Genomic DNA, 22,970 nt, shown 5'->3' on the forward strand with positions numbered 1-22,970 from the left:
AAACTTGTTCTCGTTCGCTTTCGCAGTTTCCCATTTCATGTTATGATATAGTGCGTCAGAATTGTCCTCTGCTATTAAATTGTCATAAGTGTCCCACATTTGAGCTACACTGAATCCAAAGGCTTTGGGGGACAAGCCTGAAAATTAAGCCGCCATGAGCATCAATGTTTATAACAGAAAATGCATTTGGAGTTCTGAAGAACAGTGCCCAAAGACACTTTGGAGCTCCATTTATGAGAGCAATTAACTGCACAGTACTAGATGCATATATGTATTGGGTCTCATACAATTCTTTGAGGTAAGTATTGTATTTCCCCACTTCACAGGCGAGGAAACTGAGGGCCTAAGAAACTTGCCTACGTCATGGCGCCAGTAAATACGATTCCTACCCAGGCCATTTGATTTCAGAGGCTCTGGTGAGGGGTTTTAAATCTTTTTATTCATTGAATAATATTCATCAAATAAGACACATTCTTTTCCTTCACTTTAAAAATTGAGATAATGGCAGATTCTCACTTAGTTGCAAGAAATAACTCAGCGAGCCCTCACGCATACTTTGATCACTTCCCCCTGATGGTAATTTCTTGAGAAACTATAATACAATATTAAAACCAGGATTTTTTGCTCTTTTTTTGGTGGTAAAATATACATAAATTTTACCCTTTTAACCATTTTTAGGTGGGTGAGTTAGTGGCATGAAGTACATTCACACTATTGTGCAACCATCACCACTATCCGTTTCCAGACATTTTTATGGTCCTAGACAAAAACTCTCTGCCCGTTAAACACTAACTCCTCTCTCCCCGCTTTCTCTGGCCCTGGCCACTATCATTCCACTTTCTGTCTCTGTGTATTTGCTTATTCTAGGTACCTCTTATAAGTGGAATCATACAATTTTTGTCTTTTTATGTCTGGTTTATTTCACTTAGCATAATGTTTTCAAGGTTCATTCATGTTATAGCAAGCATCAGATTTCATTCCTTTTTAAGGCCGAATAATATTCCGTTGTTTGCACATACCACATTTCGTTTATCCATTCGTTGATGGACTTTTGGATTGTTTCCACCTTTTGACTCTTGCAGAAAATGTTATGAATGTGAGAATACACGTATCTGTCTAAATCCTGTTTTCAGTACAAGCAGGATACGGATGCTGATATTGACATAATCCACTGATCTTTTTCAGATTCCCCCAGTGTTACTTGTGCTCATTTGTGTGTGTGCGCGTGTGTGTGTGTGTGCGCGCGTGCATGCGCCCGCGCGTGCATGTGTTAAGTTCTGTGCAATTTCATCAGATGTTTAGGTTTGTGTATCAAGATAGTGAACAGTCCCAACATCACAAGGATCCTTTGAGTTATCCTTTTATAATCACACCCACCTCTCTCTCCACCCCCACCTCATCCATCTCTACCCACTGGCAATCATTAATGCAACCTTCATTTCCAAAACGTTGCCATTGCAAAGATGTTATATAAGAAACGATACAATATGTAACTTTTCGAGATTAACTTTTTTTTCTCTCGGCATGATTTCCTGGAGTCAGTTTAACCATTCACCTGTTGAAGGATAATAGAGGTTGTTTCCAATATTGGCTATTATGTATAAAGCTGTTATAAACATTCATATACAGACTTTTGTGTGAACATAAGTTTTAATTTTTCTGGGCTAAAGGCCCAGGAGTATATTTAGTATATGGATGTACCATCATTGGGTTAATCAATCACCTATTGAAGGACAATTTGGGTTGTTTCCAGTTTGGTCATTATTAATAAAGCTGCTATAGAAATTCATGTACAGATTTTTTTTGTGGGAACATAAATCATCATTTGCTGGGAAAAGTGCCCAGGAAGGCAGTTGCTAAATAATACAGTAGTTGCAACTTTAGTTTTTTAGGAAATTTCCAAACTGTTTCCAGAGTGGCTGTACCATTTTCCATTCCCGCCAGCAACACAAGGGATCTAGTTTCTCCATATCATTGCCAACATTTGGTGTTGTGACTGTTTTTTATTTTTGCCATTCTGATTGGGGTGTAGTGATATCTCATTATGGTTCTAATTTGCATTTCCCTAACGGCTCATGATGCTGAACATCTTTTCATGTGTTTCTTTGCCACCTGTAGAGACTGTTTGGTGAAATGTCTGTTCATGTTTTTTCCCATTTCAAATTGAATTGTTTGTTTTTCACTGTTGAGTTTTAAGAGATTTTTCTCTTTCTAGCTACTGGTCCTCTGTCAGATATGTGGTTTATAAACATTTTCTCCGAGTCTTTAGCTTGTCTTTTCATCCTCTTAATAGAGTCCTTCACAGAGCAAAAGTTTTTAATTTTGTTGAGGTCCAATTTATCAATCTATCCCTTTATGGATCATGCTTTCTGTGTCAACTCTAACAAGTCTTTGTTTAGTCCTAGATCCTGAAGATATTCTCCTACTTTTTTTCTAAAAGTTTTATAAACATTCACATACAGTCTTTTAAAATAATTTTGTATTTACATTTAGGTCTGTGATCTATTTTAAGTGAACTTGGCTTCATGAAATTTCATCACATGTATACAAGGTTCAATATCCAGCAACGGCTCTAGGTCCAAGGGGACTGCTGTGTAGCTTCCCACTCTCTAATTCTCTGCCCAGAACTTCTGCTCTTAGGTTCTTCGGTAAGTTAGGGGTTGTGAGGAGTAGGGTTCAGTCATTAATCAATGACACTTACCGAGTTCCTAACTATAGGTAAGGCCCCACAAAAGGTGCAAAGAGAAATACACCTGCCCTAGGGTTTTCCAGGGAAACAGAACCAACAGAAAATTAGATAGATAGATAATAGATGATAGATATGGATGGATGGACAGATGATAGATAGATAGATAGATAGATAGATAGATAGATAGATAGATAGAGAATTGGCTTACATGAGTATGGAGGCTGAGACATTCCAAAATCTGCAAACTGGAGACTCAGGAGAACTGATGGTGTAAGTCGCAGTCAAAGCCAAGTCCGAAGGCAGGAGAAGACCAATATCCCAGTTCAAAGAAAGTCCTGCAGAAAGAGAGAATTCTCCCTTACTCCACCTTTTGATCTATCCAAGTCTTCAACTGGTTGAATTGATCTATCCAAGTCTTCAACTGGCAATTTTCTTTACTTGCTCTACCAATTCAAATGTTAATCCCCTCCAAAAACACTCTCACAGACACAGGCAGAATGTTTGACCAAATATCCAGTCACCTCGTGACCCAATCAAGTTAACACATAAAATTAATCATCACAACACCCTACCCCAGTCCCAACCCAGCCATCCCCACATGAGCCCAAGGTAGCGATTGGGAAATGTGTGCAAATTTAGAGGTCAGGGATGATGACGGGACCTTAGGCAATAGGATTGCGCAGCGACAAACCGTGAAACTGCTCTCTCCTCTCCGACCGTCATTCGCCCTTCCCCCCAGCAATAAGGAGTCAGGGAATTGGCCGCCTCCTCCAAACCTAGGTTCTCAAACTTTGGCTAAAGTTTTTGAATCAACATAGGGATAACATCACACCCCAGATCAGGTCAGGGCCTGAGAACTTGCCCTGATTTCTTCTGGGTCTTACAATGTCAGACTCTGGAACTGAAAACCCCATAACGATTTAGGTATTGAATCTTGGCAGAAAAGGAAGGCTACAGGATAGAGAGCATGAGAGGCATGGGAAGGGAGAGACCCGGAGGGAAGGAGGTGGGGAGTACAGGAGCCGGCAGCAAAAAACTGGGAGCCGGAAGGGTCTTGCTCACCCATTATCCAGAGGTTACAGAATGATAACCCTCAAGGAGAATCCAGCCATGGGAATGTTTTGTTTAATTACACAATATTCTCAGTGTTTTTGACCCTAGTATTCAAAAAGCACATATTGCATAAAATTCCAAAATTTCCAGCATCCTTGACGAATCAGAAGATATGGTGACACTGGGCCCACATGACAATTGGCTGGAACTCTGTAGGCGTTGCACACCTCAGACAGAGTAACTGACCTCAGCTTTGCTACAGTTGCCACCACTCCCTACTGTCCCCCGACACTGAGGCTCTGCATCATTTGTCATTTAACACTGAGCTGGTGCTGTTGTTCTTACTCCCAACCTGTCTCATAGTTTATCTTACCTGCCTGGCCACTTTGGGCATCTAAAATTTTAACCTCTTAGCTAGTCTGAACCCTTCATTTAACAGAAGAAGCAAGATCAGAAAGAGGACATGATCTGGTGAAAGTCTCAAGTGAATCAATGGCAAGACCAGGACCAGGATGCTTTCTTCCTTGGCCTGCATCCTGAATGCATGTCCCTGTGGCTGTGTCTGGGAGGTCTTTCACTCTGAGGCACTCAATGGGAAACTGAAGCCTAGGTATCCATCAGGACTCCTTCTTCCCATTAGCCCGACCAGTGGTCATGGGACTTCAGACTAAAGAGGAGAAAGACCAGACTGCTTGTGTAGGAAGGAGGTAGGAGGCTATCAAGAGAATGCTTAAGTGGCAGGAAGTATCTTGAAATCAGAACTAACTTGGGAGACACAGAACATGGGATGCCTAGAAGTGGGCCAGAGGTATTGTGGGGCTCAAGCCAGAAGGGGAACAAAAATCCACACTGCGTACAACCAGACCCTTCTGGCAGAGCTGGCCACTTCTGCCTTTGGAAAGTGTTTCACAATGCCCCATGTGTGAGGACAGTCAAGCTGAGTCAAGAATGGGTAAGAGGGTGTGGGTCACACACTGGCGTGTGCCAGCACCCAGAGAGGGAACATGGGCTGAGGAGTTGTCCAGCACGCCACTCACACGCAGAGTGCCTAATCTGCCATCCTCATGATGGGTGAGTAGCCCCCTCCAGGGATGGGGATGGGGGAGAGTCGGAGGGGCGAAGGGAGCCCCTGATCCCCCATGGGAGTCCTGGTCTGGACCATAATTCTGGATACAAGCCCAGAGTTGGGCTCTTTGCATCTCCATGGGCATAGCATCCCCTTTGTCTGATCTCTGTGCATTTGGAGCCCCTGGAGCTTCCTCAGCTGCTGGAGGAGGCCAGGGTGAGGCCAAGGGGCATACATGTTGGTGTCAGTTAGCCCTCTTCAGAGCCCAGTGTCCCTCTGGCAAGAGAGATCTGGATTTGGGAATCCCTGCACTCACATGGACAGAGGGTAATTCTGAAGATACTTCCCACACATCTTCTGGAACATTTGGTCAAAGGGTGAAGGTGATGGACCCAGGGTGGGAGTCACGGGCCCCTGTTCAGTTGAACCTTGATTTCTCCACTTTGACGGGAGGAGGTAGGGGAGGGAGACTTTAGCCCTGAGCCACCAGAAAGAAGCAAGCAGGTCACTCACCATGCCTCATGGGGTCCTTTGCAGGTGACAGGGGCCCCCAAAGTCCAAGCAGGCCCAGCTATGGCTCCATCTCCAGCCCACCCAATGCAGAGCCACAGCAACCGCCTCCCGGAGGGACCTACCTGAATGAGAAAATCCCCGTCCCGGACACAGAACCGGTGGGAATGCCAGAAACTTCCTGGGGCTTTTTAGAATGGACAGGACCACATGGACTCGCATGGGCTGGGGGCGGAAGGTCTTCTGAAGACCGTGGCAAGTCCCTTCCAGCTCTGAGAATCAATGACAGTGTAACTGCGCCCTTCTGAATCTGTCCCCAGCACTTAGCTTATCATTTGCCTGAAAGGTTTTCTGGATGAATCTCAGCTTTCCTATGAAGGGAAGAGGACTCGGGGTGAATCAGGATGGAGCTTCAAGGATTTGTATCATTAAAGGAAAGGACCTAGACAAGGGCATCAGGAGAAGCGAAAGAAGCTGCAGGCTGGTTTATAGGATGCTGTCACCCTCCATTTCCAGAATTTTTAGCAGATCCCAGGCTACCAGGCCAAGCCTTAGAATTGGGGTAGGGGGACCTTCAGCTCAGTGGGCTCCAGAGGGGAGGGCCTACGGTTTGACAAGGAGCTCAGGAGGGGAGAGCTGGCCCAGGGAGGCCCCCTCAGGGGCTCTGAGGATCTCAGAGTCAGGGCTTGGACGGGGCAGGTTGGTCAGGCACAAGTAGGCTACCGAATGGGACAAATCCATAAAACCGGTGGGCTGTGACTCAGCAAATCCTGCTGGTTCCTCCCATCCCATGCCCTCCACTAACTCCCCAGGGCGCAGCTCCAGGAATGGAGAACACAGGACGGGCTGGCCAGGCTGGGCTGATGAGCCCCTTAAGGCTCAGCTGGGGATGGGCCGAGGCCAGCTGTCATAGCCCCTACACCCAGCATCCGTTCACCTCACTCCCACCTGCAGGGCATGTTCAGCTTTCGGAAGCTGTGGGCCTTCACGGGGCCAGGCTTTCTCATGAGCATCGCTTTCCTGGACCCGGGAAACATCGAGTCGGATCTGCAGGCTGGTGCTGTGGCTGGATTCAAAGTGATTGAGTGGGGGCACTGTGCAGAGGCGGGTGACCAGGCTAAGTGGGTGGAGACCCCAGCTTGCCACATTTCCCCAGAGTGGCCTGCATGGCTGGTATTGCTGGGAGATGTTAAGTTCAAATGGGCCAGAAAAGAGTCCCCAGGGCAGCCCTGCCAGAATGTGGGGTGTATGGGGTGGGAGGGAGATTGGTCATTTTGCTCCATCTCCCCTACTCTCTCCCCAAGGAGTATCCTCGGTTAGAAGGTGCCACCGATTTGGGGGTTAGCAGAAACTGCCTCCTCTGGCTGAAATCCTCTCCCTTCACAGCTGCTCTGGGTGCTGTTGTGGGCCACGGTGTTGGGCTTGCTCTGCCAGCGACTTGCTGCCCGGCTGGGCGTGGTGACAGGCAAGGACTTGGGGGAGGTCTGCCATCTCTACTACCCTAAGGTGAGCTTGGTGGGCCTGGACAGGAAACACCCACAGGTCTCAACTCGAAAATAGCCATTTACAGCTTCCATGATCGAATAAATACATTATCTCAAGTGGAGCATCAGAAGTCCGTTTGATAGATAAGAAGACTGAAGCTCAAACTAATAGCAAACAGACTGAGAGGGACATTAGACATGCCCTGTTCATTTTACGGAGAGGGAAATCGAAACCTGAAGAAGTGATTTGCCCAAGGCAAACAATAGGTAGACATCAGCTCAGGATGATCATTGGCTGGGGCGGACACCGGGGCTTGGCTGCTGTCACTGTCCAGGCAGGAAAATTGAAATTCTGCCATTAGATATTTCATTTTTATCTTTATTTATTTATTTATTTATTTTTTATTTTTGGCGAGGCAATCTTCGTTTGACCTCACAGATTGCAAGGACCTGTCAGCTTACGAGCCTTTATTTTTTTAAATTTTTTACCCCTACAGCACCTGGTCTTCCTAGGTGGTCTCCCATCCAAGTACTAACCAGGCCCGACTCTGCTTAGCTTCCGGGATCAGACGGAATCGGGCTTGTTCAGGGTAGCATGGCTGTAGACTGCCATTAGATATTTCAAAGGTACTTAATATAAGGATGTAGTTGCAAAGGCATTGGAAGGGATGGAGGAGCAGGGGAAGGAGTATTACTCGGAGGTCAGAAAGCTGCTGGGCAGGAGCCCCAGAGCCATTAATTGCTGCTGAGCTTCTGGGAGCATTGCCACCTCTGCTGAAATGGCCACCAGTGCTGCCGGAGCCCGGGTTGCCTGGTACTTTCTCTGGTGCCACTGCCAGAAACACCACCAGAGGCAAGGCAAAATGATTTCTCCCTGCCTTTCGATCTCCCATAAGTGCTTTCTGCCAAATCTACCTGGAAGCCAGCTGCAAGGGTAACTTGCAAATGTAGTTTTCAGACTTCCAGCCTGAAAGTACAGTGCCGAGTATGGAAAGGTGAATGTGGGGCTGAAACGAACAATCGGCTCCACCTTGATGAAGGTTACCTCCTCCCGCAGGTGCCCCGCACCCTCCTTTGGCTGACCATCGAGCTAGCCATTGTGGGCTCGGACATGCAAGAGGTCATCGGCACGGCTATAGCATTCAGTCTGCTCTCGGCTGGACGGTATTGCCCCCGGGACCCCAGCTCCTCAGTCCAGGACTGGGAGCAGCAGCTACTTCTTCCCCAGGCCTTGTACTTCCCATGTTCAGTTCATCTTGCAGTCCCTTCTGACTCGGAACTGTTGCTCAATTTGCCAAATGGAGAAACAGAGACCCAGAAACAAAAAGTGATTTGTCTTAGGTCACACGGAAGTCAGTGACCGTGCAGGCTGCAGGGTTGCAGCCTGAGCTACCAACCGTTCTGGCCCCCACCCAGCCTGGCCCTTCCTTCCCTGTTCCGTGCCATTTTCCATCTCCAGCACACTCCCACTCCCCTCTCCTGTAGATGTCTGGGGCCACTTGAGTCCCTGCTCCCAGGAGGCCAGATTCCAGTCTCCAGCCCTGAGGGTGGGAGTTCCAGACCCCTGGACCAGGCTCGGCTGACCCGGGCCACTCTGGTTTCAGAATCCCTCTCTGGGGCGGCGTCCTCATCACCATCGTGGACACTTTCTTCTTCCTCTTCCTCGATAACTATGGTAGGTGTGCCCGTCATCTCAGACGGGACTGCACAGCAGGGCAGGCAAGTGAATGCACGAGCAGGCCGATGCCCTGTCGTTCTGGGGAAGGGCTCTGAGATGAGCTCCCGCGGCCTTGAGCAAGTTACTCAGACGTCGTTTCTTCATCCATAGATAGCGTGGGGGAAATAATCGCAGATGTCATAGGGCTGTGGTGAGGGTTCACTGAGGTAATATATGTTATTGGCACAATGCCTGGAACGAAGTGCTCAATTTTGCCATTAATAGTTGCTGATGTTACAATTTTTTGGTTTCTTTACTGTTCTGTCTCTTTGCTCTCTCCCTAGGGCTGCGGAAGCTGGAAGCCTTTTTTGGATTCCTTATTACCATTATGGCCTTGACTTTTGGCTACGAGGTAGGAAGTCAGATCTGCAACCCCCCCACCCCCACAAAGGTCACCCCTCTCTCTGCCCCTAGCAGAGCTTGAGGGGTCAGGATCAGGGTGGAGGGTGAGAATGGCTGCGCAGAGGAGGGGCTCAGCCTGACAAGGCTCCTTCCCACAGTACGTGGTGGCACGTCCTGCTCAGGGAGAGCTACTTCGAGGTTTGTTCCTGCCCTCGTGCCCCGGCTGTGGCCAGCCAGAGCTGCTGCAGGCTGTGGGCATCGTTGGCGCCATCATCATGCCCCACAACATCTACCTACACTCGTCCCTGGTCAAGGTGAGCAGAGGGGCACCGGGAGAGAGATACCTGCTCCCTTAGTCACATTGGCCCCGCCTCCAAACCTGGAGCCCCGCCCCTTTGACTCCTCCCTGATTTTAGGCAGGAAGTGAATGGTTCTCTATTCAATTTTTAATAATAGAGCACCTACTGTGTGCTGAGATCTGGGGGTCAATGATGGAAAGACAGACGAGTCCTCTGCTTTCCTAGAATTTGCAATCTAGTGGAGGAGACAGACCATGAGCAGCGATTAAACTAATAAAGGAAAGAATTATGGATTGTGCAAGGTGCTCTGAACGGAAAAACAACGGAGAGAATGACTAAGGACAGGGCTACTTTAGAAAAAGTAGTCAGGAAAGGCCTTCCTAAGGAGGTGATCGCTGAAATGTGAAGGATGGGGAGGAAGTTCAGCGGAGAAGATCTTCTAAGCAGAGGAACTATTCAGAGCAAAGGCTTTGAGGAGAAATAAACCGAGCGTGTAGGAAAGGGGTCGTCTGTCCAGGGCCTAACCCAGACTGCCGTGTAGGGGGGCTTTAGAAAGAGCTGGGGTTCGGGGAGAACACAGGCAGAGGCATGAGGGCGGAGGATGTTGGGGTGGTTCTGGGAGACTTTGGCGCTTCCCTCCTCTTTGACTTTTATAGTCACGGGAGATAGACCGGACCCGCCGGGCTGATGTCCGAGAAGCCAACATGTACTTCCTGATCGAGGCCACCATTGCCCTGTCTGTCTCCTTCTTCATCAACCTCTTTGTTGTGGGTGTCTTTGGGCAAGCCTTCTACCAGCAAACCAACCAAGCTGCGGTGAGACACACCTCCCTAACCTGCAACAAGTCCCATGCTCTCTTACCCTGCAGGCTTTGTGGGAGATTCCAGGCAACGCAGCTAAGCCCTTTGAGTCTCTGCCCTACAGGTCAGGAGGGAGTCTGTGACCCTGGCCCCTGGCTGGGATCCCTTTGTCCACACCACTGGGGAGATAAGGCTTCCCCAGGGCAGGCTCTTAGAGGGCAAGAGCCACACCAGGAGTAGCAAAGCACAGACATCCAAGGGAGAGGCTTGAGAGGGAGGAGCTGAGTTGGAGGACGCAGCATCCCAACGGCCCCAGGAAGGATGGGCAGTGTTTGCGCTGCAACCTGCCAGGAGGGTGTTCTGGGAGAAGGGGGGGGGATGCCTGAGCATGAGTGCAGAGTGGGGAGGTGCACACAGCCGTTTTCGTCTCTGAGTCCTCTCTCCCGATGATCTTCATTAGCAGATAAACTGTTATTCATTCAGTGAATATTTACTGAGCATTCATTATGTATCAGGCAATGTCCTAGACCCTAGAGATACAGCAGTCAGTGATATGAAGACTCTGCCCTCTTGCAGCTTAAATGCCGAAGGCATCGAGCAGAGAGGAAGCAAATCAACAAAGCAGTACAAAAGGGAAGACTGTGGGCAATGCTGTGAATGAAATGAAGGGGGTGGCGAAACTCATTGGGATGCGATGAGGGAGGAGCTACTTTAGCCCTGGTGGTCAGAGAGGCCTCTCGGAGGAGGTGACATTTGAGCTGAAAGGGGAGACAGCCAGCTCTTCCCTGGCTCTCTGGAATTCGGGACCTGTGCCTGCCTCCCTTTCTGAATGGGTCTCTGTCACGAGGCTCTAATAACTGCTAGCCAGTGTTGGGTGCTCATGGAATGCTGAACACCGTGGGAGAGGAATGGCCAGGCCTCTGAGGACCTGGGCACTGCCAATGCCTTGCTATGTGACCTTTCGGGGTTATACCCCTTCCTGGGTCCCACTGCTCCTTGGCACAAAGACAGGGGTCTAAATAAGGATGGCAAACTCTTGTTTTCAAGACGAGGCCAGTCGCAGAGCTGTGGGAAGTGGGTTCGGTGTCAAGGAGAGGGGACAGTGGGCAGCTTGAGTCACTGCCAGCCAACTGTCTCTTCATGGTAATGCTAGCTCTTACAAATCCAACATACCCCTGGAACCCGGGTTCTCATGTGAGTTCTCAGTTTTAAATATTGGCAACAAATTCACATTAAAGAAAAAAAACAACTTGTTAACCAAACAAAATATATATCTGGCCAGACTCAGCCCACAGGCCACCAGTTTTCAAACTCTGGTCAAGGCCGGGTGGTCTGAGTTTCTGAGACTGAGCGCGCGCTTCCCATCTCCTTCCTACTGCCCCGGTGCCCGCAGTTCAACGTCTGCGCCAACAGCAGCCTCCACGACTACGCCAAGATCTTCCCCATGAACAACCACACAGTGGACGTGGACATTTACCAAGGAGTAAGGGCGCGGCAGGGGCGGGCGCCGAAGGGCTGGATCCCGTGGGCTTCCTCAGCCAGCCCATGTCAGGGGCGGGACCTGCGCCAGGAGGGGCGGGGCCGGGGGTCTGACTACACTCCTCTCTCCAGGGCGTGATCCTGGGCTGCCTCTTCGGCCCTGCAGCCCTGTACATCTGGGCAGTGGGTCTCCTGGCTGCCGGGCAGAGCTCCACCATGACCGGCACCTACGCGGGACAGTTTGTGATGGAGGTGGGCGGGCAGGGGAGGGCCAGGGGTCCGAGGTTAGCAGGCGCAATACTGGGGGTTCGAACATGGGCCTCCTTGATCCTTAAAGCAGCTCAGATTCTAAAACAGCCATTATAAGCCCCACTTCATAGATGAGAAAACGGAGATTCAGTAAGCTGAGGCGACTGGCCCGAGCCTCAGACCCAGGACTATTAGGAGCTGCCCCCATTTCAGAGATGGAAAGACAGAGGGTTACCCCAGGCATGGGACGGCCTGAGGGACGACAGAAGTCCCTCCTCTGGAATCCCCAGTCCTGCACCCCGCCACCAAAGTGCCCACCCCACACTCCAGGGCTTCCTGAAGCTGCGGTGGTCACGATTTACCCGCGTCCTCCTCACTCGCTCCTGCGCCATCCTTCCCACCGTGCTTGTGGCTGTCTTCAGGGACCTGAAAGAGAGAAGGAGAAGATGCAGCCAGTCCTGTTTCCCTCCTGTCCCCCAGGCTAAGCAAGGTCATCACTTCCTCCATCATGGCACTGATCTGCGCCACCAACCTCTACTTTGTGATCAGCTACCTGCCCAGCCTCCCGCACCCCGCCTACTTCAGTCTCGTAGCCCTGCTGGCTGTGGCCTACCTGGGTCTCACCACCTATCTGGTACCATAGGGTCGGCGGGTGCCTTGGAGATGGCGGAGGCAACAGATGGAGGGAGGGGGAATGGACTGGGGCTTCCCCATAGGTCATGTTCTCTCCCCATTCATGATTGCCTCTCTCCCAGGTCTGGACCTGTTTTATTACCCATGGGGCCACCCTGCTGGCCCACAGCTCCCACCAACACTTCTTGTATGGGCTTCCTGAGGAGGAGCAGAAGGGGGAGCCCTCTGGATGAACTCCCACCCAGGGACTGGCCGCAGGGTGGCATGAGAGCGGCAGACTGGCCTGCTGGACGTGAGGGTGGACAGACGGGGTGGGAGTTTCAGAGGCAGGCCAGCCTGAGTTCCAGAGGGAGCCGCTGTGTCCTTGCTTGGACAAGTGATTAACTCCCAGGTCTCAGTGCCCTTATCTGTAAACACACCAACATTGCAGTGGATGCAAAGCACTTTAACACAGTGCCTGGCACTGAGAAATTAAAAAAAAAAAATCATTCTAAAAGCATATATTGAGCTCCTATAGGAGTGACTTGACAGGGTGACCTAGTTGAGGGCAGGACATAGGCACCAAACCGACACTTAAAATAGAGTCTGATGAATGCTAAATCGATGTTAGTTTGCTTCTCCAAAAGAGCAGGGGAATAGAAACTGGGAAAGCACAAAATCCCTGAACCATCAAGAAGAGCCACCTTCTACTCTTGCTGGGGCAGCCTCTGCCTTTTTGTTCCGCCAGCAACCCATCTTCCAGGCAGTTAAACTGAGGCGCAGTTCTCCCTTCCTTAGTTGCCAGGTCATAAAGAACTCAAGAGTCCGTGCCTCCGGGGCCCAATTCATTTGCCATCTCCCCAGGGAATCGGGCGGCCAAGACTCCCACGCCGCGCAGTTAACTGTCCCTGGGCGCTGACTCCAAGCTCCCCCTAGGGGCAGGGATGGTCCCGAGCGTCTGCACTCACCGCCTCAGCCTCACCCTTTCAAAGAGGAGGAGGCGGGTACTCTGACCTAGCGCGGGGGAGCCTCGGAGTCCGCCTAGACTAGGAGGTGGGGGCGGGGGAAGCTGTGTGGGCGGGGAACCCCCTCTGTCGCTGGGAGCGGCCCGACAACCCTTCGCCCGGTGCAGGGGCTGCACTTTACAGACGCTCCCTGGGCTGTTTCTAGGCTCCCCCAAGTCCCTCCTCCAGCCTCTTCCAGCCCTTCGGACCCCAGGCTCAAAACTGTAGAGAGTGGCGATGAGAAGTGGTCACTGGGCTTTTCCCCTAGGTTGATTCTGGAGCGGGCACTGTTCCTGGAAGTATCCCCGATTTAACGGGGATCCGGCGGGGCAAGCTCCGCGCTCAGGTTGGGGCGCTTGTTTATGAGAAGAATTTCCTCTTTCTTAAAAGGGCAACAGAGCCAGTGGGGCCCTCACGGAGGGACGGAATGGGACGGGTCTGGCTTAGCCAGTGCAACGGTGGTAGAGGTTACCCGGGCAAGAAAGCCACCCAATCTCTTTCCTCAGGCTTGGCCCTGGAGAAGATGGGGCCCCTGCAAGATGAGGGAGGGGGTGGATGGGGGCCAGGTAGTGGAAAAAGGCATCTCCCAGCCCCTGCTCCAGCTTCCTAGAGGCGCCGCCAGCTGTGCTCGCTGCAACCTCTCTGGTCGATTCACTAGGTAGTAAATGGGCGCCAGCCCTCTGCTAGAGGTGAGAGGGAGGCAGAGTTCTGAATTAGAGATGTCTGCTCTCAAGGAGTTCACCGTGCTGAGCGGGGGCGGGGTGGGGGTGGGGGTGACAGCCAAGTAAATAACAAGTCCCTATGTAGTGGGATGGGGAACGACCACGCGGGTGTCTGGCACACCTGGAAGGAGTGAGGCAAGGGCCAGAGAAGGTGACTACTGGACAGATTTCGAAAGCGGAATAATGGTGGTGGGGGATGATGAGCATGCCAAGGCGGAGGGGGTGTCCGTGGTGTGGAAAAGCACACGCAACCCTGTGGGGAGCTCTAGAGCCTCATGGAGCAGGAAGGGGACACCAGAGGAATGGGGGGCTGGTCAGATGAATAGTTAAGCCTGGGACTTAAAACTTGGGGGCAAGGAAGGCAGTTAAGGGTCAGCTAAGGGGCTACCCTGAGCCTGGGGGAGGGGTTGGCAATGAGGTCAGGCCAAGGTCAGTTATTTCAGGTCAAGGGAGACCCTACAAAGCCCTGCCTCCCGCCCCCGCAGAAGCTCTGGTCCTCCTAGCCCCCAGGCTCAAATGGAACTTGAGGTGGTAGGGTTGCCCTGTCAGTCCCTCAGGCTGGGAGTGGCCTGGCAACTTGACTCCCCAGGAGCCCACCCAGGGCACCCTGCCTTTTGAGCACGGTGCCCCCTTCCATTTTACCAGCCCCATTTGGCAGATGGATTAGCTGGGAGCTGGATGGAGAAGATACTTGTCCACAGTCAGGCAGAATCTGGGGTCTTCCCACTCACAGACTCCAGACTAATGAGACATAGACTATGTGAGCCCCAGCTGCTGGGATAGCAGACGGGCAGCTCTGGGTGTGGACTTCCCACCCCAGTGAGGAAACCCAAAGAACCCCTCCAGTCCTACAAAATGCTTCCACCACCTCCTGACCCCACCGCCCCTGACCCTGCAAGGCAGGGCGCTCCTGACTCACTCTACAACCACCTACCCAGACCGAGGGTGCACCTCACAGTGCCTGGGAATAGGGCAGCTCTCCCAGGGGAAGGGGCCTCACCAGCGAAAGCTCGGAGGGGGCCACAGGGGGTGAGGGACGTGGGACATAGCGAAGAGGGTGGACAGCGGCCCTGCCCAGCGTCTTAATCCCGGGTCAGCTCCTCTGACTCAGAGGGACAGCCGGCCAGGAGGAGTGGAGGGAGAGGCAGGCGAGCTGCCCTGCTCAAGACAGGGGCGAGGCCAGGGCTTCACGCGGGGCTCGCCACACATTTCCTTTTGGGGTCAGTGCGGGCTGCGCCTGGGAGATAAAGCCGAGGCCTTTCCCAGGGGCTGGGCTGCAGAGCAGGGAGACCTGCTTGGTGGCCAAAATCCCGCCTCTGCCCTCGCTGCAGGGCTGGGTCAAGTCGCTTCACTTCTTGGAGCTCAGTTTCTTTATCTGTAAAACGGGGCAAGAAAGGAGTCTTTCTGAGTAGTAAATGAGATGAGGGGGCAGAGCTAGAGCGAGACCCAGATGAGGTACGAGCTACACGTCGGCTATCGCGATTAAATACAAAGAGGGCGGCCCTTGCGGGCTGTGTAAGAGCAGGAGGGGTATCCTGAGGGTCCAGTTGAGGGAGTGGGGGGAGGAGTCACAACCCAGAGTCACCTCCTCCGTTCCGCTGTCGCAGGACACGAAGCTGGCACGCCTTCAGGCAGGCGCGGCTCTCCTCTGGTCGCGCCCGCACCCCCACCCCCACCCCGCGCGGGGCCTCCCCCTCCCCAGCTCCTGCTCCAGCCGCCTGGAGGACGTGCGCGGCGTTTGCACCCGGCGGCTGGACGGGACAGGACGCGCCCGCCCCGCCCGCCGCGGAGGCCCGCGGGGGAAGGAAGTGCTGAGGCGTGTTTGTCAAGGCTTGGCGTTATTATTTTTCAAATAGTGAACACAAAATAGTAACGACGAATAGGAGTTGATAAACGGGGGGGTGGGGGGAGAGGGAACGCCCACCCGCAGCCATCACGGCGCAAAATACGGGAGTTTCCCTCGTGAAGAATCCGCGTGGACGCGGCCCCCGCGCCGACCAGGGTGTGTCTGCATGGACGCGGACGGAACCGATGTTTAAAAGCCTCCAAGGAGTAGATGTCTGAGGCTCTACGGTCGCGCACTGGGCCCGCGGGGATTGAGCGCCCGCTTTGTGCGGGTGCCGTTAACCCCCACCCCCGCAATAATCACTGAGTGGCCGGCCTGGGAGTAGAGGAGGGTGTGGGAAGGCCTCTTGGAAACTGGCATTTCATCGAGGTCTGTGGGATTTGGCTCCGCGAACGGGAAGGCGGCGCGTTCCGGGCCGAGGGAATAGCGGACGAAGGCTCGCGGCGGGAACGCCAGGTGGCTGGCATGGGCATCCGGGCTGACGTGCGGGGCGCCAGGCGGGGCAGTTGCGAGAGGTCGGCAGGGGGCATACTGGGGCAGGAAATTGGGATTTTCACGCCCTACAAATTCGGGTCACCTGGTCTCGAGACTGCGGTGGGTGGCGACGGTCACAGTCCAGTCCACAGTATAACTGTGTGGATCTGCACAGCTGTTTGGAGGGAGCAAAGAGCCACTGATTGCTCACGACATCTCGTAAGGTGGCCCCTGCGACTGTCGGAGAGAAGACCCATTTTGCAAACCAGATAGCGTTATCCTCATTTTACTGATGAGAAAACCGAGAAGAGGCTAGTCGTGGGCTCTCGGAATGCGTAGAGGTGGAGCCGCGCGGACCTCCGACTCTCCTCGGCGTGGGCGATCCCAGCCCGCAGGGCGGGCCCTGGGCCCCTGCGCTGGGCGGCCTGCAACGGTGGGCCGGGTGTAGGTCCTGCCACGCAGTCGCAGAGGCTCCCCGCAGGCGGGCGACAAGAAGGGAGGCGACGCCCCCTGAGCGCGGCAGGAACCCCCTCCGGGCCCGCCTCCTTGCCCGCCAAGCCACGCCGGCCCCAGAAGTGATGAAAGCCGCGGCCGAGTCCAGGTCACGCCGAAGCCGTTGCCCTTTTAAGGGGGAGCCTTGAAACGGCGCCCGGGTTCCATGTTTGCATCCGCCTCGCGGGGAGGAAACTCCATGTTGTAACAAAGTTTCCTCCGCGCCCCTCCCTCCCCCTCCCCTAAGAACCCAGGCTCCCCTCCCTCTCCAGGCTTGCAGGGGGATCCCTCCTCCACCCATCCCCGCGCCCCGATTCCGGCCCGAGCCGGGGGGGAGGCCGGGCGCCGGGGCCAGAGTCCGGCCGGAGCGGAGCGTGCCCGGCCCCATGGACAGCTCGGCCGTCATTACTCAGATCAGCAAGGAGGAGGCACGGGGCCCGCTACGGGGCAAAGGTACAAGGGCCGCGCGGAGGGGGCTGCAGCCGGGGCACCGCGGGCGGAGAGAAGTAGGGGGCCGGGAATCCCCACCGGGCGTCCGCCTTGGCGGGGCTCGAAGGTCCCAGCCCGAGAGCGAGCGAGGAGAGAGTTTGGACTCCGGGAGGCTCCGAGACGTGGGGCGGGGCCTGGCGCCTCTGGAGCACTCCCGTCTGCTCGAGGTGGGGAAACTGAGGCAGGGGTAAAGACGGGGCTCTTTCCGGGTTTCTCAAGGTTGGCAGTGTGCGATGCCCGAGAGTCGCCCCCCTCACTCGCCCCCGATTGGCGCCAATAGAGCTGGGAGATGGGGGGGGTTGAAGAGGGCGCTTTCAGGCCACCCGCTGAGACCCCGCCCCCTCCCCCCTCTGGGCCGCGATCTGGTCGGGTAGCTTGGAGGGGTCGCTGAGGTGACATCAGGCGGGGGAGGGTTGGAAGTGTCTCCCGCCAACACACAGCCACGATCCGCACAAACTTCCGCGTCACCCGTGGAGGCGCAGAGCCCCTCAGAGGCAGAGAGGAGCAACTAATTCTAAAGGTCGCCAGCACGCCCGCGGGGAGACGGGTGCTCTGGGGCCCGGTACGCGGCGCCCCGGCTGCAGGTCCATGGGCGCCGGGCCTGTGCACACACGCACCCACCCGGGAAGCTGCGCCGCCCGCCTCGGCTGGGCACCCCCGCCCCGAGGCTGGCGGCCCTGGGTAGGGGGTCTGCACCTCCCTGTCCCTGTGCTGACTTCACAGGCTAGGAAATCCTTCCAAGTCTGTCCACCTCTGGCCTAGGTCTAGCTCCGCCCGGGGCTGGGGGCCGGGGGCCTGGGGCGGGGTGGAGAGTGGGCATGTCAATCAGCCAGCGGATGCCCCGTTCTAGGTTGGCGGTCGAAGATGGGGCGGGGCAGGGGCGGAGGAGGCGGGGCCGGCAGCTGGCGGCCGGACACTGGTCCCAGGTCCACCCCCCACCCCCACCCCCCCGCGTCTCCGTGGAGCCTCGGTGAGGACTTTGGACTCGCGGGGGCGGAAAGCATGGAAGGGGGGCAGGAGTGGGCCCCAGGGCTCCAGGCCTCGGCCCTTCTGGGCCGGATTGATCAGGGGCTGCTCAGGTAAGGTGGGTGACTGGAGGCTCCCCCAGTGGGGCCGATCCCTCAGCAGTGATGGAGCCTGGGAGGAAAAGAGAAAGTACCCTCGGTATCGATACCCCTCCAGCCAGCCGACTCTCTGATGGGCGTAACTCTGTACCCGCGCTGGAACGACTTGTGGGGAGCAGAGGGTTGGCCAGGAGCCACCGTAGTGTGTCTCCCTCAGTGAAGGGGGCATAGCCAGACCCTCGAAGCCCAGGAGTTGGCACCTGGACACATATGCACGCCTCTGCAGGCCGGTGTGCACCCTTCCACTTTGGGCCTCTCTACTTCAGGTGACCAGAAGTCAGCTGCTTCTCAGAAGCCCAGGAGCCGTGGCATCCTCCACTCGCTTTTCTGCTGTGTCTGCAAGGACGATGGGGAGGCCCTTCCCACACACAGTGGGGCACCCCTGCTCGTGGAGGAAAATGGAGCTGTCCCCAAGGTGCGTGGTGGCCAGGTGGGGGCTGCATGGGCACCCGGGTTCAGTCCCGAGTGGGTTTAGGGGAAAGGGCTTTTCATAACCTGCCTGCAGGCCCTGGAAAGTATGCAGGAGGGTGGAGCCCTCCCAGGTCCTCCAGCTTGGCCCCCGAAAGCTCCAAAACTGCCACCTAGGGGAGGGCTTCTTGGCCTAGGGAGTTCTGAATTTCCCCATCATAGGTGAAAGCTGTTCTCTGCTTTGGTTTCTCAGGTGGGGAAGTGAGGCCCAGATTGCCAGGTGGCCTGCCCCAGGCTCCAGATTCCAGAGTTAGCAGGGTCAGAGTTGAGTAGGGGGTGGTCTCTCCCCACATCCCGGTGGCTCCCCAGGGAGAGGGCTGGGGGAGGGAAGACCTGTATAGGAGAAATGACTGGGGCCTGAGAGAGGCGCCTCCAGCCAGCCCCACCCATCCCCACAGCAGAGCCCAGTGCAGTACCTGCTCCCAGAGGCCAAGGCCCAGGACTCAGACAAGATCTGCGTGGTCATCGACCTGGACGAGACCCTGGTGCACAGCTCCTTTAAGGTGGGCCCTGCCCAGCGGCCCCCAGCCCCAGGGTTTCTGAGGGGATCTGCGCTAACCCCAGCTTCAGCCGCTCTTTTCTCCCTACAGCCAGTGAACAATGCGGACTTCATCATCCCTGTGGAGATCGATGGGGTGGTCCACCAGGCAGGCTGGGTATTGGGGGGAGGCGGTGGGTTTGGCATCTGCCATTCAAACCCCAGGCTCTTCCCACCGATCCTGAGAGTCCCCTGTGTAGGTCTTTGATAGCTGTGGAATGTCAGGGGCGGTGAGAGGGTGTGAAACTTGCCTGAAGTCACACAGATCCTTAGGGTCTTGACTCTAAGGCCTGCAGAGAGAGGGGTTCTCCTTGGCGTCCCCTTGCCCCACCTTGCCCGGGACCCAGTTCAAGTAATTCAGGATAGGTTGTGTGCCATCCAGCCTGTTCTCCATTACTTGGCTCGGGGGCCGGTGCCCTGCAGCCTTGGGGTAAGGGGGCTGCCCCCAGGCTCCTCCATTTGGCTGAGGCCATGGCAGGAGGGGATGAGAATTAGTGAGTTCCCTTGACGTAGGGCTGGAAGCCTGGAGTCAGAGGTTCAGTTTGATCCTCTTCTGGGAGGGTGGCGGTTTCCCCCGCAGCAGTTGGGGTGATTGGCCGATTGGCCTGCAACCATCCTGCTCCCTGTGCTCCTCTGCCTCCTCCACCAGCTCCCTCCCAGCCCCCAACCACCAAGCCCCCAGCCCCAGCCTGTGGGCCAGCAGTCCCCTCACTGGCCCACCCCCCAGGTCTACGTGCTGAAGCGGCCCCACGTCGATGAGTTCCTGCAGCGAATGGGCGAGCTCTTTGAGTGTGTGCTGTTCACCGCCAGCCTGGCCAAGGTGAACCTCCCCACATTCTGACGGGTTCCTGGGACAATCCTGCCTTTCCCTCTGCCTCCAGCATGTGACCTCTGGGCAGTGACCTCTGGGTCACCCTCGGCCCCAGATGACTTACCTCCCACCTACAGTATGCCGACCCAGTAGCTGACCTGCTGGACAAATGGGGGGCCTTCCGGGCACGGCTGTTTCGTGAGTCCTGCGTCTTCCACCGAGGGAACTACGTGAAGGACCTGAGCAGGCTGGGTCGAGACCTTCGTCGAGTGCTCATCCTGGACAACTCGCCCGCCTCCTACGTGTTCCATCCAGACAATGCCGTGAGTGCTTCACGGGACCGGGGTAGGGGGCTGAGATCCGAGAAAGGGGTCAGTGCATTGGGCCACCTTGATCTCCCGCTCCCTGGCTGGGCAGTGTCCGGGCCTGGTGCCCTTCCGTTCCTCCCTCTCTGCTCATTGACCTGTGTCTGCTTGCCTCGTACTTAGTCATTTGGTCCATTCTGTGTGTAGAGGGCTGGGGTCCCTGCTGGGCATTGGAGCAGTTGTAGTTTTTCTAGGTGACAGCTGTGACTAGTTAATGGGTCACAGAAATAATTTAGTGGGTCCTAGTTGGGATTTTTTTAAAAAAATGAATAAGAAATCTTGGAGTGTATACAGTAAGGTTAAGTACCATTTTGTAAAACTTTTGCTTTGTTATATATGTAAATGTGATTTATCAGGGGCTGCTGTCAAAATGTTTGAAAACTGTGGGTAAGAGGCTTCCAAGAGGTGGCCCACCGAGTGGTGGGTGCTTAGGGCTGGTCTGGACATTCTGCACCCAGGGCCATCTGTCCCCCTCACCACCTTATGCCCATCTGCCCAGGTACCAGTGGCCTCATGGTTCGACAACATGAATGACACGGAGCTCCACGACCTCCTGCCCTTCTTCGAGCAGCTTAGCCGCGTGGATGACGTGTATTCAGTGCTCAGGCAGCCACGGCCTGGCAGCTAGTGAGGCGCCCTGGGGCCAGGACCTGCCCCTGACCACAGCTACACCCTTCGTTCGTGGACTTCTCCTTAAGAAAACCGAGCAGCCTGGGCCACCTCAGTGCCATGGGGAAGTGGGCCACTCCCCCTCCAGCCTGGCTGGGCAGCGAAGGGGGCAGGCAGCAGGCTGCAGTGAGGCCAATCAGCACCTGGGTCCCGTGTCAGTGCCTTAGAACCTCCTCCCTCTTCTCGAGGGACCTGTGGGGCCCAGTGTGCGGCTCCCCCTTTCTCTCTCTCTCTGTGCTGCCATGTTTCTCTGCTGCCAAATTGGGCCCCTTGGCCCTTTCCAGTTCTGCATGGGGGAGGGGCAGGGTTCCTGCTGCCCCATGCCTTGGGCCCCCAGCCTGGGAACAGTGGACACCAAGTGCCTTCCATAGAGCCCTCTTCCCCACCTGGTTTTCCCAGGGTCAAATCAGGTCAGCTCTTGCCTGGAACAACCTCCAGGATGCTGGTGGGAGAGGAACCAGTCTCCCCACCTGCTCCCTGGGGACTGATAGAGCCCTTCCCCCCATCTCTGCCTAGAAGTCGTGGGCGGGAGGGTAGAAGATCTGTTACTGCTTGTGAAGGGAACAGGGGTCTGTTTTTTAGGGCCCAGAGTCTAGCTTCTCTGGGCTCAGCAGCTGACGGCTGCTCCCCACACCACCCACGCCCTCACCCCTCAACACTCAGCTTGACCCCTCCCCAAGGCCCTGGGTCTTGGCTCCTCCAGCTTTGAGTGTGGGGGCATATCAGGACCCCTTTGAGGTGTCATATAAATATGTATATGTGTATATAGATTTTTAGGGGAAGGAGAGAGGGAAGGGTTGGGTTAGAGACACCCCTGCCTCACCCTTTCCCTGCACCCATAAATTGTGGGGAGGGAGGGAAAGGATTTTTACGTTTTTTAAACTGCTATTTCCTCAATGAGACAAGCTGGGCCAAGAGGCCCCAGGCCCAGCCCTCTGTCCCTGACACCCTCTTTGCTCCATTCATTCATTCATTCATTCATTCAAAACAGTTATTGAGCACCTTCTCTATGCCCAGCCTGTGCTAGGCCAACCAGCTGACTGTGTGTGGGGTCTCTGTACCGCCTAAGCGGTGCCTCCCCCACCAACCCCGTACTTCACCGATGCCTTTAGGGGATCTGTAGGAGGTGGGACCCTTCTGGGATTTGGGGGTCTTCCTGCGAAGCTGTCCCCCTCCACTGTGCCAACCCACTCTCTGCAGCCCTCTGCCTCATTCTCTGCTGGCTGGGGGCAGTTCCCAGGACATCCTGCCTTCCAGTTCTGCCTCCTTTATCTGGAGCCCTTCCCCCCGATGATGAGTCTGGAAGTCAAGGCCTTGAGCTCTCCCCAGGGCCTAATGGTTAAGGGGACCCACATACCAGTGCCAAGAGGAGTGTCAAATGGAGATGGCATTTTTCCCCCCCCCCCCAGAAATCTGGGGGTGGGAAGGACATGGCTGGTCTGAATCGAGTGACCCTCCCATCTAAGTGCCTTCTCTGTGATGGAGAGCCCCTCAGTTTGATGAGAACTAAAGAGAAAGCCAGATCCCCCATCCTGCCTCTGTGGTTATTGGGGGGGGGGTGATGAAGTGGGAGGAGTGATTGTGTTTCCTATGAAGCCACACCCCACTTCTGCAAACTCTGGAGGGCGGGAAGTGCTAGTGGAGGAGGAGCTGCCCAGGCCCCTGCGT

The 22,970-nt window shown here is 54.9% G+C and overlaps 2 protein-coding genes and 1 pseudogene across 3 annotated transcripts; 2 read left to right on the top strand and 1 right to left on the bottom strand.

Annotated features, from left to right (window-relative positions):
• Positions 1–4,687: 4,687 nt before the first annotated feature.
• On the top strand, positions 4,688–12,913 carry LOC120587654 (natural resistance-associated macrophage protein 1-like). Its single transcript, XM_039844762.1, is given in 14 exon segments — positions 4,688–4,813; positions 5,346–5,479; positions 6,273–6,395; positions 6,705–6,824; positions 7,860–7,966; positions 8,407–8,477; positions 8,804–8,871; positions 9,020–9,175; positions 9,817–9,975; positions 11,354–11,443; positions 11,572–11,691; positions 12,019–12,128; positions 12,130–12,322; positions 12,444–12,913. Coding segments are annotated over 14 exon segments (1,569 nt in total). The 5' UTR covers positions 4,688–4,806; the 3' UTR covers positions 12,555–12,913.
• LOC120587768 (uncharacterized) lies at positions 7,291–7,409 on the bottom strand (annotated as a pseudogene).
• A 4,214-nt stretch (positions 12,914–17,127) lies between the features above and the next one.
• Positions 17,128–22,832, top strand: CTDSP1 (CTD small phosphatase 1). Of its 2 annotated transcripts, none has more exons than XM_039844765.1 (7): positions 17,128–17,291; positions 18,718–18,866; positions 19,318–19,422; positions 19,510–19,566; positions 20,185–20,277; positions 20,406–20,591; positions 21,133–22,832. In XM_039844765.1, exons 1-7 carry the CDS (start codon positions 17,225–17,227, stop codon positions 21,259–21,261), a joined length of 786 nt encoding a protein of 261 aa, XP_039700699.1. In that variant the 5' UTR covers positions 17,128–17,224; the 3' UTR covers positions 21,262–22,832. The 2 variants fall into 2 exon arrangements, with proteins under 2 accessions (XP_039700699.1, XP_039700700.1); XM_039844766.1 differs by having other exon boundaries at positions 19,321–19,422.
• Positions 22,833–22,970: the final 138 nt, after the last annotated feature.

This window comes from Pteropus medius, unplaced genomic scaffold (genome assembly GCF_902729225.1).
Source record: "Pteropus medius unplaced genomic scaffold, Ma_sr-lr_union100, whole genome shotgun sequence".
NCBI classification, from domain to species: Eukaryota; Metazoa; Chordata; class Mammalia; order Chiroptera; family Pteropodidae; genus Pteropus; species Pteropus medius.

Coding starts and splice junctions, on each gene's coding strand:
- CTDSP1 (XM_039844765.1), top strand. CDS start 17,225: ATGGACAGCTCGGCCGTCATTACTCAGATCAGCAAGGAGGAGGCACGG. Junction 17,292..18,717: donor GGGCCCGCTACGGGGCAAAG/GTACAAGGGCCG, acceptor TCTCTACTTCAG/GTGACCAGAAGTCAGCTGCT. Junction 19,567..20,184: donor TCGATGGGGTGGTCCACCAG/GCAGGCTGGGTA, acceptor CCCACCCCCCAG/GTCTACGTGCTGAAGCGGCC.